This window comes from Antedon mediterranea, chromosome 1 (genome assembly GCF_964355755.1).
Source record: "Antedon mediterranea chromosome 1, ecAntMedi1.1, whole genome shotgun sequence".
Lineage (NCBI taxonomy): Eukaryota > Metazoa > Echinodermata > Crinoidea > Comatulida > Antedonidae > Antedon > Antedon mediterranea.
Genome location: NC_092670.1, coordinates 22267182 through 22281097, shown reverse-complemented (window position 1 = coordinate 22281097; position 13916 = coordinate 22267182). Strand labels below are relative to the sequence as shown.

Genomic DNA, 13916 nt, shown 5'->3' with positions numbered 1-13916 from the left:
GATTTAAAAAAAACCTAGGAACAATACGATCATAGTCAACTGATGATGGTTGTTGCTCAGCCCTAAAAAAAAACACCAAAAACCTCTGCGCATGCACACAGAATTAACATAGTGTAGTTCGGCGACAGTTGTCTAAAAATCGAAAGCTTGTAAACTGTATTGCCTGCAGACGTCTTGCTCATTATATTTACTCAATGTAGTCTCTTTTAGGTCAATTGTGCAAAAAGTACAAATTGAGTGGTAAAAGTAAACAAATCAATAGTGTAATAAAGTTTTAATTAAGACAAACTCATGTTTCTTCATAAACTTGCACTAATGAATCAACAGACTGGTGGAAAGGTGTTTAATCAGCCAATAGTTAACACTTGTTTGTTTACTAATGTCTATATACATAGGGTATTATTACGACTAGTGAATAACAACAAATGTATGAAATTTTATTTTTATTTGTGTTTTGATCAATATTGATTGTTAATTTAGATTAAGTAATTAGTCTTCTCTTGGAAATTATTTTTGTTGGAACCAGATGCCACGTAGATACTGGAGGGACGTGTTGCGTTTAAGCCATTTTGCAATGGCGTCTTCATGTATTTCGAAGATTTTTTATTTGATTACACTTATGGTAGGTTAAAACAATTACTTATACTGTATATGCTTTTGAACAATTCAAGTAAAACATTATTTTTGCATATTTAGATTTTTCCTTTCTAATCATTCCATTTATATATTAATTTTGAAACTTTTTGTTTTTATATGATTGTATTCAATTTTGTTCTTGTTGTAGATTACAAGTGAAGCCACCAATACAGGTAAAAATTGTTGTAGCCAGATTAATTACAATTTTAGTACAATTTAATTCAATTCTGGTTTAAGTATATAAAAGTGGCATTGCAGAAAAATCTGAATTGCGCCTAATTCACATACTAATATAACAAAATATAAAATTTCTTTTTAAAAGTTTATTCTACTAGTACTTCTAATAAATATTTGTATTTCTGTTCCAACTAAACTAAACATGTTTTTTTTTAAATAATAGAAATGATTGGTTGCTATGACATTCCACTGGATCCGACTGATAGACCGTTGATATTGAACCCAGGGATATACAGCCCTGATACTGTTACTGTTGCTGAATGCATGACGATCTGTAGAAACCTTCTTTCACAGTAATTCAAAACATTGTTTTGGGTTTAGTGGTGTAAAGCTCTATCTACACTATCAAACTTTATGTGACAAAATATTTGATGTCATATCACTATCATATTTAAGCATATCACTACCGTATTTGGGCACATTGCACTTTTTTTGTCAAACTAGTTTGATAGTGTAGACATAGCTTTATGGAACTAAACTGAAGTTGTAGGGGACAGTAGTACTGATGTTGTGGCATTGCCTTAGCTAAACTTTACATACACTGGCGTGTCAACACACAAGTTTTTCATTTTGTGGGGCCCTGTGTTTTGCTAGGCAATGTAGAGCTCTGTCTACACTAACAAACTTTATGTGATGCAAAAATGAGATGTGCCCATATATGGACATGATGAAGTCATGTCATTACCATATTGCGTTATGTCACTAGCATATTTGAACACATCACACTTTTTTTGTCAAACTAGTTTGATAGTGTAGACAGAGTTTTAAAGTGGTATAGTTGTCATATGATGGTTGGATGAGTTTTCACTTTTTAGCCCTAGTTGCGATCACAACTCTCTGATTGCTTTTGTAATGTTATATCATTTCAATACATATTCAATTATTGAAAATGAGGGACATGGGCCAATAAGCGACTTTATTAACTCCAGAGGGCACCATATTTAAAAGGTAAATCGGGACAAAAATAGTTCCATGGGCATGAGGCTAGCAAGATGATGTAAATTTACATCACCGCGCTAAGGCCTAGATGGACATTTTTGTCCCGATTGACCTTATATCCAAAGGCGAATATCTAACCCTGCACAATATTATTTTAACCTCATCTTAAATTAAGCATGATGTTTAAGGGCAGAGATTAATTAATATAGAATATTATTTTTTAAGGATTTCTTTTTGTTAATTCAATAAATGTATTTAGATAAATTAAATTAAATATTTAGTATTAATATTTGTTTTTTTAGGTATACGTTAATGACAAACAGTTCAACATGCCTGTGTGGCTACCATGATCTACCTTTCAGGTCTGATAATTGCTATGATACCTGCACAGGAACATGTAGTGAATATGAACACTGCTCTGTATACGAGACAACTGCAAAACTCGGAAACATTGGCATATACCACAGATCTTATGGTAATAATATTTTGTATCAAAGTTCAATAAATTAAATATAGTGTAGTGGAGTGGATAATGATTACGATATAATGTCCATTTGTATAATGTCATTAGTGAGTGGCAAAGACAGTGGAACCTTAATTATGTAGGCATAACATCTGCAAGGGTTTGATCCTCACTTCTGGTGGTAGAACGAGTCTTCTCGAATAATGACTATAAACCGTAGGTCCGGTGTACACATCTAGCCCATGTGCATTTTAAAGAACCTAGTACATCTTTTGAAACGAGTAGAGAGTTACCCCAGTGTGCTAGCCCACACACACACACAGCCACTGTCACACACTGGTGACTTAACCGGTACCCACACCAACTCCTGTAGGAGCATTGTATGAAGGGTGGTTGGACACCCAGTTGGTAGCAACAAAAAAAAACCAACCAAAAGGCGTTGTCGGTTCAGGAGAAAACATCTAGCAAAAACTCTGCCAGCCTGGAGATATGGCTTTATGCCTGTGTATCGTATCATGATGAGTACTACTGCGGTATCTCATCTGCTATGACCCTACGATCCTCTACTGTAGGTCATGGGACAACTATAAAGATGTGGAAACCATAATTATAATTATTGTGATGATTGAGTAATTCAAATGTTCAAAATGTAGTGTTACTGTTTATGTTTACTTTTATAATATCTTTTTCAGACTGAGCACAGTACAAATTATTAACTCTTTTACTTTTACTTTTAGGAATGGCATTGGAACAACTTTCATATGATTTGTCACAATATCATGATGATCAAGTTGCTGTACCGATACTTGAGCAAATAACATTTGCTGTCAACTTCACAGGAACTGAGAATATAACAATGTCTTTGGATTTCACTGACAATTACCCGATGGTCAACATTCCATTACAATCACCAAATGATATTGAACACCATTTCATGTGAGTACCATCAGGTCTGTCCAGTCTGCTAAATAAACTAACTTTAAGATACCTGGATACAAATATAAAAACATACCCACTTCTTTAGGACACCCCTATTAAGGAGACACTATGGCCAACCACCTATTCTATTCAGGGTTTTTTCCCAAAGATGTCTTATACTTAATAATAGAGGTTCTAGGTGGAGGATCCAGTACAAGCAATGCATACAATGCATACACTTCCAACTTCAGTTAAGTTGTTCAAAACGTATTTATAACAAACAAATGGTTAAATACAATGTAAAATATAAAGTGTTTAATATATGCATAACATAACAAAAAAACATTTATTATGTATTACAGTAGAATCCCTCTTAAAGAGACACTTCTAAAGTGCCCTTAGATAGAAGTACCATTTATGCGGGAAGCACTGGAATGGTGCCCCCTTAATAGGGGATTCCAAAAGGAAGGGATTCTGCTGTAATTTTCTCTGAACGAGTTGTGCTGTACATCAGTCTTGTGAATAAAGAAAGTTTATATATATAATTTGTCACCATGGTTACTATAAGTTGATCTAATTAAGAACATAGTCTTACTACCTACATGACTACTATTCACCACTGAACACAAATAGTGAATGCCTCTAGTCTAGCTCCAAACAATTATTTTATTTTTATATATAATTTACAGACAGCCTTTGGTGTACCCAATATCTGGAGAAGCTGAGGATGCTACTACCTCGGAAATTGTTGAATTAAACACCATTGTTAACAGCATGATGCCAGTATCAAACATTTCACTTGTTTGTCCTGAAATCGTCGCTGCTACTAGTTACTTTGAGTGTAATGTCAGTGTCGTGTTTGGATCATCATTAGTTGTGTACGCAGAATATGAAGTGGGAAACCTTACAATGGACATTACAGGTGATAATATATAATTTCTTTTCTTTATTTCTTTATTTCACTCCAAACCAACAGCGAATCATTGCCAATAACAGGCTGGTTAAAATCTTAATAAAAAAACTACTTTATATAAAAAAATATAATTCAGTATACAAACGGAAAACAAGATGACATTGAACACAGAAAAATGATATTACACGTTAACTAAGTATAATAATAGAAAGAAGCAATGCCATCATAAAAAATATCAATATTGGTGTTATTACTTAGGGAATTATATTGTGAAGAAAGTCTTGAAATAAAACTACGTTTAAAAAAATCAACTCTACAAAATGAAACATTAAAAGTAGGACTAGAATGCAAACTTCTAGTATTAACTTAAATACCAAACAACAGAACAAAATCGCAGCTGAAACAGGAAACATTTGTAAAGAAACAACATATCATGTAATAAAAACCTAGGCATAGGGAAGCTATACAACAGGGACGCTTACTTGTGTAATTCTTGACATTATTTAATTTGGATCCTATATAGGAGTAAATTTTGTTGATGCAAATAAGTATGATAAATAAGGAAATAAAAAAGTAATTATTGCAAACTGTTTGCTTTTTCGAGTAGACTGTTGTTATTTACAATCTGGTCATACGTCACCTTAGTGTTGTTGAGGACGCTGTGTTTTACTGAGACAGTTTTGTTGGTTTTCCCTGGGTCTGAATAATGTACAATACAATAATTACAATATGTGAATCATCCCTGTGCTTTGTGTATGTTGTTTTTTTTTATTCCATTTTTTTCTCTCACCTTTCTTTTAAACTATGCATGTGTAATGTATTGTACTGTAAACTCAGTTTTAAATCTTTTATAAATATATTAAATTAACATTTTTTTTTTAAAGCATATACATTCTACACCACCAAAGCCATGTTTAATACATGCCTTTCTATTGCTAGAATTCGGTATTTTGACTATAGAAATCTGATTCTGTCCTGAGCAGATTTCTACTCAACCGCTCGTCCTCTTAAAATTCTGTGTAAATGTTCATATGAAATAACATAGATTCTAATTTTCATTTGTTTTCCGCTTACTGTTGCCACTCGTCTGTGTAAATTGGCATTTACTAAAAGATGCTGGTCATAGAGTGTATGGTGTTACTGCATGGGATGAGGAAGATAATCAGACAGAAACTGATAATATATACTACATAGGCCAAGTTAGATCTGATGGGATTCTTGTCAGCTGGGAGTTTGATGTTGCTACTGTGGGCACATTCATGTTACAAGTAAGGCAATCAAACATTCATTCTTTTATTGATAAAAGTTACATAAACAGAGCAAGTATGTAGTACCAGAGGTATAGATGTCATCAAACTTAACTACAATGCCATTCCCAAATAGATTAGCCATTACCATACCATTTGTTTTATTGAAGTATTAAAAAAAAGGAATATGTGTGCTATACAAATTTGTATATTATTCAGAAGAATTCAATTGATCATTTTTTTAGGTATTTTTGTCTTTATTAGGTATACAGGCCTTCACCATTTGTAAGTTTGAAAAATTGTACTGTTAATGGAACCTACAATTTTCGAACAGGCTACTGTAGCATCGGGATGGCTTTCTGGCCTGAAAGCATGAGCACTGACCTCATTCAAGAGTCTGTCTACACTGCTGACGATGTTGGTAAACAATGGTATATTTTGACCAATCAGAGTTCTCATATACGTGTTTCCAAAGGTGATATATTCGCATTTTCCAGCAGTGATGGACGCCTCAAAAGAACTTCAAATGCAGATAATCAAGAATTCGTTGGATCTAGTGGTGTAACACCTATTTTAGATGTATATAACACTCTAATTCAAGCAACAGTTGTTACTCCATCGAGGGCCAAGGTGCGGATGAAAGTGCCAGATCCGATTGATTCCAATTCAGACGATACAAATCGTATGATTTTTGTGGAAGTATCGAATGAACTAAATTTTGTCAGTACATCTGCAATGGTACACATCCAGTCGTATATAAATGGTGTCGAAATTGTTGGACCCACTCACAGTAATTTTTGTTTTCATATTTTATACCATACAAAAAATTGTAAATTAAATGGAATTGAATGGATCATTACCACCACATGAACGCCTGTGCATTTAGGAATTTCTCTTGGCGTGTAATTCCTCCAAATAATTTATTTTAAGAAAATAAAGAGCAACCACCTTATATTCACATGTATACCTGTGTATTTATGTATACCTGTGTATTTATAACTATATAATAAGTTGTTCTAAGCATAGTAATAAAATGCAGCCAGTTCAAAAAAGAGCTTATTAAAATGTTTTTGCACAGGTGTTATCTTATCCTATAGCAGGTGGTCATTTACGTTAGTTCGGCCGTACTATAATTTCAGAGCTGACTGAAGTTGATCTGAATTAACTCAATAGAAATTTCAGTGACATTATTTTCAACAACAAATTCGTCTACTTAAAACATAGGCCTATTAATTCTTTTAGTTAAAAGTTTCCTTCACCTCTTTTAATTTGAAAGTTGTCCTTCCAACACATGTATAAAGTAGGGCAGCTAGTTCATCAAATAACAAATAGTATATGTATAGTAATAGACTCATTGCTTTATTTTTTATATGAATTACTTATTGTTTATATTGATAGTGGAAACCAATGCAACTGTGATGTTAACCATACCAGAGCATAATGGTACTGATGTGGTCTACCAGTTTGACTTTGCTAATGGGGACAATGTATTGACAACTAAATCATCTACTGTCAATTACACATGGGGATATTCTGGTATTTACCCTGTTACGGTGAAAGCTTTTAATAACATCAGTGAAGATGTATACACTGTGAGTATACTCTGAAGCACCACTAATAATTTACCCACCACAATTTCAGATGCTGTCTCCCACAATTTTTTTAAAAATTCTGGCAATTAGACCTTGTTTTTCAAAGATGGCGTCATAATCATAAATTATACCCCTTTCACATCACCCCCTTTCTCAAACTCCGGAGTTTTTTGTAGGAGATGTAAGTGGTATAATTATTTAGTTTTGGTTAAATGATGCTATAGAAACTACACTGATACTTGTTATTTCAAACATGTAATTTAACAACTGGATTTAATAATGTTGTGTTTGTAATTTTCTGTTTCTATAATGTAGTTCATTATTCAAATTGAAGACCCTGTAAGTGAATTGAGTTATTGGATACCAGCTTCACCATCCCCAAGACAACCGCACCGTGATGTTGATGTTAGTAATGTTACTGAAGCAGCCACGATGAGATGGAATACTTTGTCAGGTAATACAGTAGGACTACTATATTAAGAAACAAATATCCACATCCGAGCTAAGTACCAATTATTAGCGACCTTTCAATATTCGATGACCTAAGTCATGTCACTGTGTCCATGCAAGGAAGTTGGTAAACGTTTTCTCACTTTATTCCATGACACAGTTTTTTTAGTTGCAGGCTACGACCTCAATACGTAGGTAAGTAAAATAAAAAATTTCCTACTATTACTAATTATGATTACGGAACTTTTGTTATATAGTCCTGAATCCTGAATAAGGGTTGGTCATAGAGGTAAATAATACTTAATTTTTGGAGTGAGTACACAGCTTTTAAAAAAAGTAACTTTGTAGAGGTTGTATCAGGTAAGAATACATTTCTAACTTAAATGAAACTTATTTATTTGATAGGAACATACTATAGCATCGATGTGGAAATAGGAACAACCGAAAAGAGGACGCTATCTGCATCACCCAGAAATTTAACGTGGGAAGATGAAATCACAGTTGATGGAGTGACATTAACAAATGCATTAATAATTAATGAAGGTATATATATACTTTGTTAATTAACTAATTTAGGTGATTTTGCTTTTCTCTAACTTCAGCACTTCACTCTCAGGATGTTCTAACGAGGCACACAACGAGAAAAACCTTGGTACTGATGATTTGCTAGATGATGTTAAAAGGGTGTTAGTTGATGTTGTGCCTTTTATGTGTGAACACTATCGGCAAATCCAAAAATATGAAGAATATATTAATTATACTAGTCATTACCTGTCCACCTAGTGACCTGATTGTGATGTAAAGAAAATGGTCGAGAATTCCTAGCATGCAGACAGCCCTCGCAAATAAATTAGTCTAAAAAACTATTTTTCTAGAGATACATATATTCTAGTCAATTCGAAGTTCGATATATCTCGGTATCTTGATTTCACTTTCAAAAAACATCAAACACAATTCACTAAGGCAAACAAAAATCCGTAGCAGCCAAAAAGCTGGATTGAGGATTTTTTTACAAAAAGCCTTGAATTAAAAACATCAAATCAAACAATTTCATACAAATAATCTTTAAAAAAACAATTGAGCAGCAAATTGAAAACATTCGCAACGAGCGTCGGAGATAAAAATCCAATAGAATCAAAAGATGAGAAACGAAACAATTAAGAATTTAGCAGACAAGTAAGATATGGAAGTGCGCTATTTTTATATCCTGATGATGTGACACCAAAATGTCCATATTTGTTTACAGTCGTAAGACTCATATTGTGGGTGGAGTTAGGCAATGGCAAACCAATGGGAGAATCCTTCACTCTTGGCGGCTTTTTTAGCAAACCCCATGCACAGTGACCTCCGCCGACGCAGGTTCAAGTCCAAGGTGTTCAAGTGCTTTGTCGTAAGCCGTGTACTGATTTCCAAGAATGGAACGGCAAACTCGTTTTTGCACTCCCTCCTCCTGCAATATTGTAAGCCCACCGTTCCATAAAGCCACAGAGTATTCCAAAATGGGCAGATGTAGCCTTTATATACAATAATTCATTCACATTATGTTCTGCTTGTTTAAGTTTACGGAGCATGAATAATTTCATTGATGTATTTTTCAGGCGCTTGTTTGACACCATTAGAACTAGAAACAAGTAATGGAACTGTGATATCGCCTTCCAAAGCTGGTAGCGTTTGTAACCAATGTTCTGCAGAGCTTTCAATGACAGTTGAACTTACAAGAGTTTCTACTATCCTTGGAGTCATTACAACAGACTATGAAAATATGGTGGCGGAAATATTTCAAGTTGCATACAGTAATGATAACAATCACTTTATAAATGTTGGTGTAAGTATGAACAAAGAATTTTGTTCAAAAGATAATTATTGGTACTACACTAAAACCTTTTTTGTGATTTTTTTTCCCTTTACCGTATCTAAAATATTGTATGGCATGTTCTCATCTTCCTCATTTACATTGATATATTTACATGTACGGTATTTTATCCCATGCCCACCCTTAATAGAAATAAGAGAATCTTCGTACTTTTATGGGGCTTTCCAGTTTTGGTTTCTCATTGATTCTCTTTAAGATGAGTAGCATCTTTTCAAAGCCCATTGAGTTTTTGGTGTAATACATTAATGTATAGCAAATGTGACTGTGGTCTATATTTTGTCCTGTTTTGTATGTAAAGCGCTTAGAAATATTTGTATTAGGTGCTGTATAAGACAACCATATTATAATTGGTGTTGTCAGTGTCATTATTGACTCTGTCTCTGACATTCTGGGCAGAACTTTTATTATTATTAGTATAATATAACTACTTGCTATATTACGGTCTTTATAGGAATTTGAAACTGAAGACTATACTAACAGATTGACAACCGTTTTCAAGAATGCTATAATTGCACGCTATATAAAGGTTACCATAGAAGACTGCTCTGCAGGATGTGGCATAACATTACAAGTCTTGGGTTGTGGATGTAAGTGACTTAATAATATAGAATTTCAAAACCTTATAAATAACGAATACAAATACGTCACAAAAGCCAACCAAATATTGATGATGATTGATAAGCCTAGTGTAAAATTAGAACTCCTGTTGAGGAATAGTGTTAGAAACTTCCCTAAATGACCTCTATGAATTAAAGATATATTGTTCCCTGAAAAAATGTTGATCTTGAATATGTCATAGTATTTAGTAAAAGTAAACCAAACATTGGAGAAAAAAAATTATTTACTTGACAAAACTAATTTAAAGCAAAAAAGATAGTCAAATTGATTGGAAGTCAATGGGGTTTTGGTTGAATTTAACCATTTTCTTTGTCTTTATATAAGTGAAAACATTATTTTTGTTTTTTCTATGGAAGTGATTAACTTGATTAAAACTGCGAAATGGCCTATTCAAAGTCTTTTTTTATTAATCGTTATTTCTTTGTTGGGAGGGGAGACATCTTTAAGATGATCCAACGTTTCTAGGTCGTTGGTCATCATAGATAGAAAGTTCCCAAATAATGAGTACACACAGCACAATATAATACCAATTTTTTTTTTTAATATTTCAGTATCACCTGTATGCCGCGACAGTTTGGAGTTGGCAGATGAATCCACAACCTTGGCATGCGCTACAACAGATTGTCATGTTCATTTAAATAATCTTCATACCGTTACAGGAGTTCATGTTGAATCATCTGGTACCTTACCATCATTTGAATTACAATATTCACTAGATGATACAACTTATATTGACCTGATTGACAGAAGTGGGCAAATTGTTGTAAGATGAAATTTTTTTATTTACTCAAAAATGCTAAAATGACAATACCATTACCGCTGTAGTATTAGCACTGGCTGTTGCTACTATAAGTTGGTAGATGAATCCACAACCTTGGCATGCTCTACAACAGATTGTCATGTTCATTTAAATAGTCTTAAATTAAGTAATGTAAATTTATTGAATGTGAGTTTGGGCCTGCTTTCTCACTTTATTCATTGGCACATTTTTTGGTTGTTTCTAGGTCCAGATGACAACCGACAGACATCAATACGTAGATCATCACAAATCGATAGCTCTGTATTGATAAATACAGTACATGCGTGTAAAATAATGCCACATTATTACTACTATCTTGCTGTTAGCTGCTCCACTGACTCATGAGTTATTATTGCAACTCTGCTGTGTTTTTTTTTTTGCTTTTGCCACCACTAACAGCCATTATTTTCAGTATCATTTAAGCAGTATCTCAATCACTAATTTCTTTCATTTTTATAGATATTTTCTAGCAGCACATCATCACCTGTAACCCACCTTTTTCCCGAGGGTGTTATTGCACAATACTTTAAAATCATACTGGTTGAGATAAATGGAGGAATGAACATAGATATGTTGGGATGCAAAGGTAAAGTAATATATACGTACAGCTCTCTCCAACTAAGGACCACTTTCCGAACCATTTTGTAGTAATCTGTCTACACTATCAAACTAGTTTGACAAAAAATGTGATCTGCCCAAATATGGTAGTGATATGCTTATTTATGGTAGTGATATGACATCATCATGTCTGTATGGGCACATTTTTTTGTCCCATAAAGTTTAATAGTGTAGACAGAGTTAAATAGTTGTGAAGGCTGAGAAAACTTGTAATTTCTTTAATTTAAAAAAAAAAAATCAAAACTATTCATCTCTCCGGCAAAATGTACTCATTAAAAACTTTTTCTTTTTAGGTTCACGAATTTGTAATAGCGCATTTGGAATAGAATCTGGCAGTGTTACAGCAGACCAAATAACACATTCCACATCACTGTCTGGCTCATTCTTAAAACTGAATGACAACCATTTCGAAAACAGTGATTCTGATCATTGGGTATCAGTAGATCTTCATAAGCCACAGACGATTACAGGTGTAGTGACACAAGGTTGTGGTCTCTCCGATGGAGGAACTTTTACAGTAACATATCGTGGCAATGATGATGAGTGGTTGAGCATATTGACTAAAGTTGGAGATAATAAGGTGATTTTCAACTTATTTTAAACAACAACAAGAACAAGAACAACAATAAATTTACATTTTAGAAATTGACTAAAAAAGGGTGTTGTAGAAAGAGCAGATTTTTAAAACACAAGCATATAATATTAATAGTTCGTAAAATGTAAATATCAAATAATTTCATTTTAGCTGTCAAATGGGTGTGTGCCCCAAATGCAACCTCTCTGTGTAGCTCTGAGTATATATCAGCTTGCCTTGCTACTACTCTACTATCTCATTGTTTTTTGACACTGAGCTTACATTGGCAAGATAGGAACTAAAAGTCCTTTGATGTTACGTCTGTTGCAACAATTACCAACAGTACTGTGGCGCGTGGTGTCTGTTAATGGGCATGGAGCTGATGGTGTCGCAGCCACAGATACACCCTTTGATCCCTGGAGCTCATCATCCTGTTGTTAAATTGCCTTTATCTAACAAAGACCTCTATGGTCTAGTCAACCTTGTGCTTTGTGTATTGTATCAGCACCAGTTCAAACACCAGGCTAGGAGCACCTAAATGATTCATCTAATCACTGCAGTGGCCTAGTTGATATTAAACAAGTGCATATTAATATCAATACTATTGTTTTGCAGGTGTTTGATTTAAATGATAGTGAAGCTACTGAGTTAACTGCTTTTGAGTATCCCATAATAGCTCGTCATTTCAAAATGATTGTCTCCTCATCGCGTTGTTTCCATTTTGAGCCTGTAGGATGTTATTGTAAGTTCTCGCTTTTCTATAAGTTAAAAGATAGGCAGTGTAGTGGAGCTGTAGCTTGCCTTCCAATCCTAAGTTCCAGGTTAAATCCTGACCTAGTATCATGGTTGTAACTGTTGTATCTCTAATCCCTATAAGCATCAAATGAGAATTAGTATGATCCAGTCCATCCTGTAATTGTTGAGTTGTTTTTGGAATTTGAAAAAAAAAAAAGCATTGTATAAATATTAATAAGAATGTGACCTACAAGAGTTTGTGTGGACAAATTTATTTCACCTGTGTGTTCTAAATTAAACATTCTCTATAGACCTAAGTTAACATTTCTTATAATGTGTAGAATTTCACTTAACATACAATGAATAATACTGTGTTTATAGTCATAATATAGTATTTGGTTCTCTTTAAATACAGCTCCATTGATTTGCCAGACTTCACTTGCAAACAAGTCAACCTACAAAACGAATAGTGATGTTGTTTTATCAACTGAAACCTGTTGGCAGGTTGGAGCAGTTGAATGGATTGATATCGATGTTGGTATGCTCCGTTACATCTCAGGTATACTGACTAAAAACATTACATCATTTCAAGTGCAGTACAGTCAAATGGAACACAATTGGATTTCGGTTGTGGACGATTTAGGAAATGTTAAGGTAAGTGCAATATAGGACACGCAATTGGACTAGCTCAACATTTTTAAAGAATTACTATTCATATAGTATTAGGAAAAATTGAAAATTTTTAGACAGAATATAGTTCATTTATTTAATATGTAATATACATAAAAATGGTATGTTGCTGATTTTTTGGGTGGAAAAAGTACTACTATAGCTAAGATTGGGTTTTAGTATTGCTCTGATTGTGTTGTGTAACGTTAAAGCTATGTCTATACACTATCAAACTAGTTTGACAAAAAAATGTCATGTGCCCAAATATGATAGTGACATGCCCAAATATGGTAGTAATACTGTATGACATCATCATAATAGCCATATATAGGCACATTTTGTTTTCACATAAAGTTTGATGGTGTAGACATAGCTTTACAGTAGTCTTGAGAGTCCACTGAACACTCCCTAATTTTTAAAACCTGACATAATGTGGTGTTTTTTTTTTTTTTTTCGTTTTATTTGAATAGAATTTTACAGCCTCTGACACATCAACGACAACACTTCACACACTCTTTACATCAATTGATTTGGTCAAAGTCATATATGCAAGACATTTTAGAATCACCTTCTTGTCAGATGGTGAATTTTGTTTAGAGCTGATTGGTTGTGAAGGTAACAGTTTATTTTATATA

The 13916-nt window shown here is 33.6% G+C and overlaps 1 protein-coding gene across 1 annotated transcript in view; it reads left to right on the top strand.

The window, feature by feature from the left end:
* The first annotated feature begins 541 nt into the window (after window positions 1-541).
* LOC140062918 (uncharacterized) overlaps window positions 542-13916 on the top strand; it is a 56096-nt gene continuing 42721 nt past the window's right edge. The window contains exons 1-19 of the mRNA XM_072109320.1: window positions 542-622; window positions 785-809; window positions 1037-1166; window positions 2115-2287; window positions 3013-3211; window positions 3883-4115; window positions 5220-5374; window positions 5618-6143; window positions 6752-6945; window positions 7261-7399; window positions 7801-7938; window positions 8994-9220; window positions 9720-9855; window positions 10438-10649; window positions 11145-11271; window positions 11597-11883; window positions 12493-12619; window positions 13028-13266; window positions 13752-13896. Coding sequence (XP_071965421.1) covers window positions 575-622; window positions 785-809; window positions 1037-1166; window positions 2115-2287; window positions 3013-3211; window positions 3883-4115; window positions 5220-5374; window positions 5618-6143; window positions 6752-6945; window positions 7261-7399; window positions 7801-7938; window positions 8994-9220; window positions 9720-9855; window positions 10438-10649; window positions 11145-11271; window positions 11597-11883; window positions 12493-12619; window positions 13028-13266; window positions 13752-13896 — 3460 coding nt within the window. The 5' untranslated portion in view covers window positions 542-574. The remainder of the gene's footprint in view (window positions 623-784; window positions 810-1036; window positions 1167-2114; window positions 2288-3012; window positions 3212-3882; window positions 4116-5219; window positions 5375-5617; window positions 6144-6751; window positions 6946-7260; window positions 7400-7800; window positions 7939-8993; window positions 9221-9719; window positions 9856-10437; window positions 10650-11144; window positions 11272-11596; window positions 11884-12492; window positions 12620-13027; window positions 13267-13751; window positions 13897-13916) is intronic.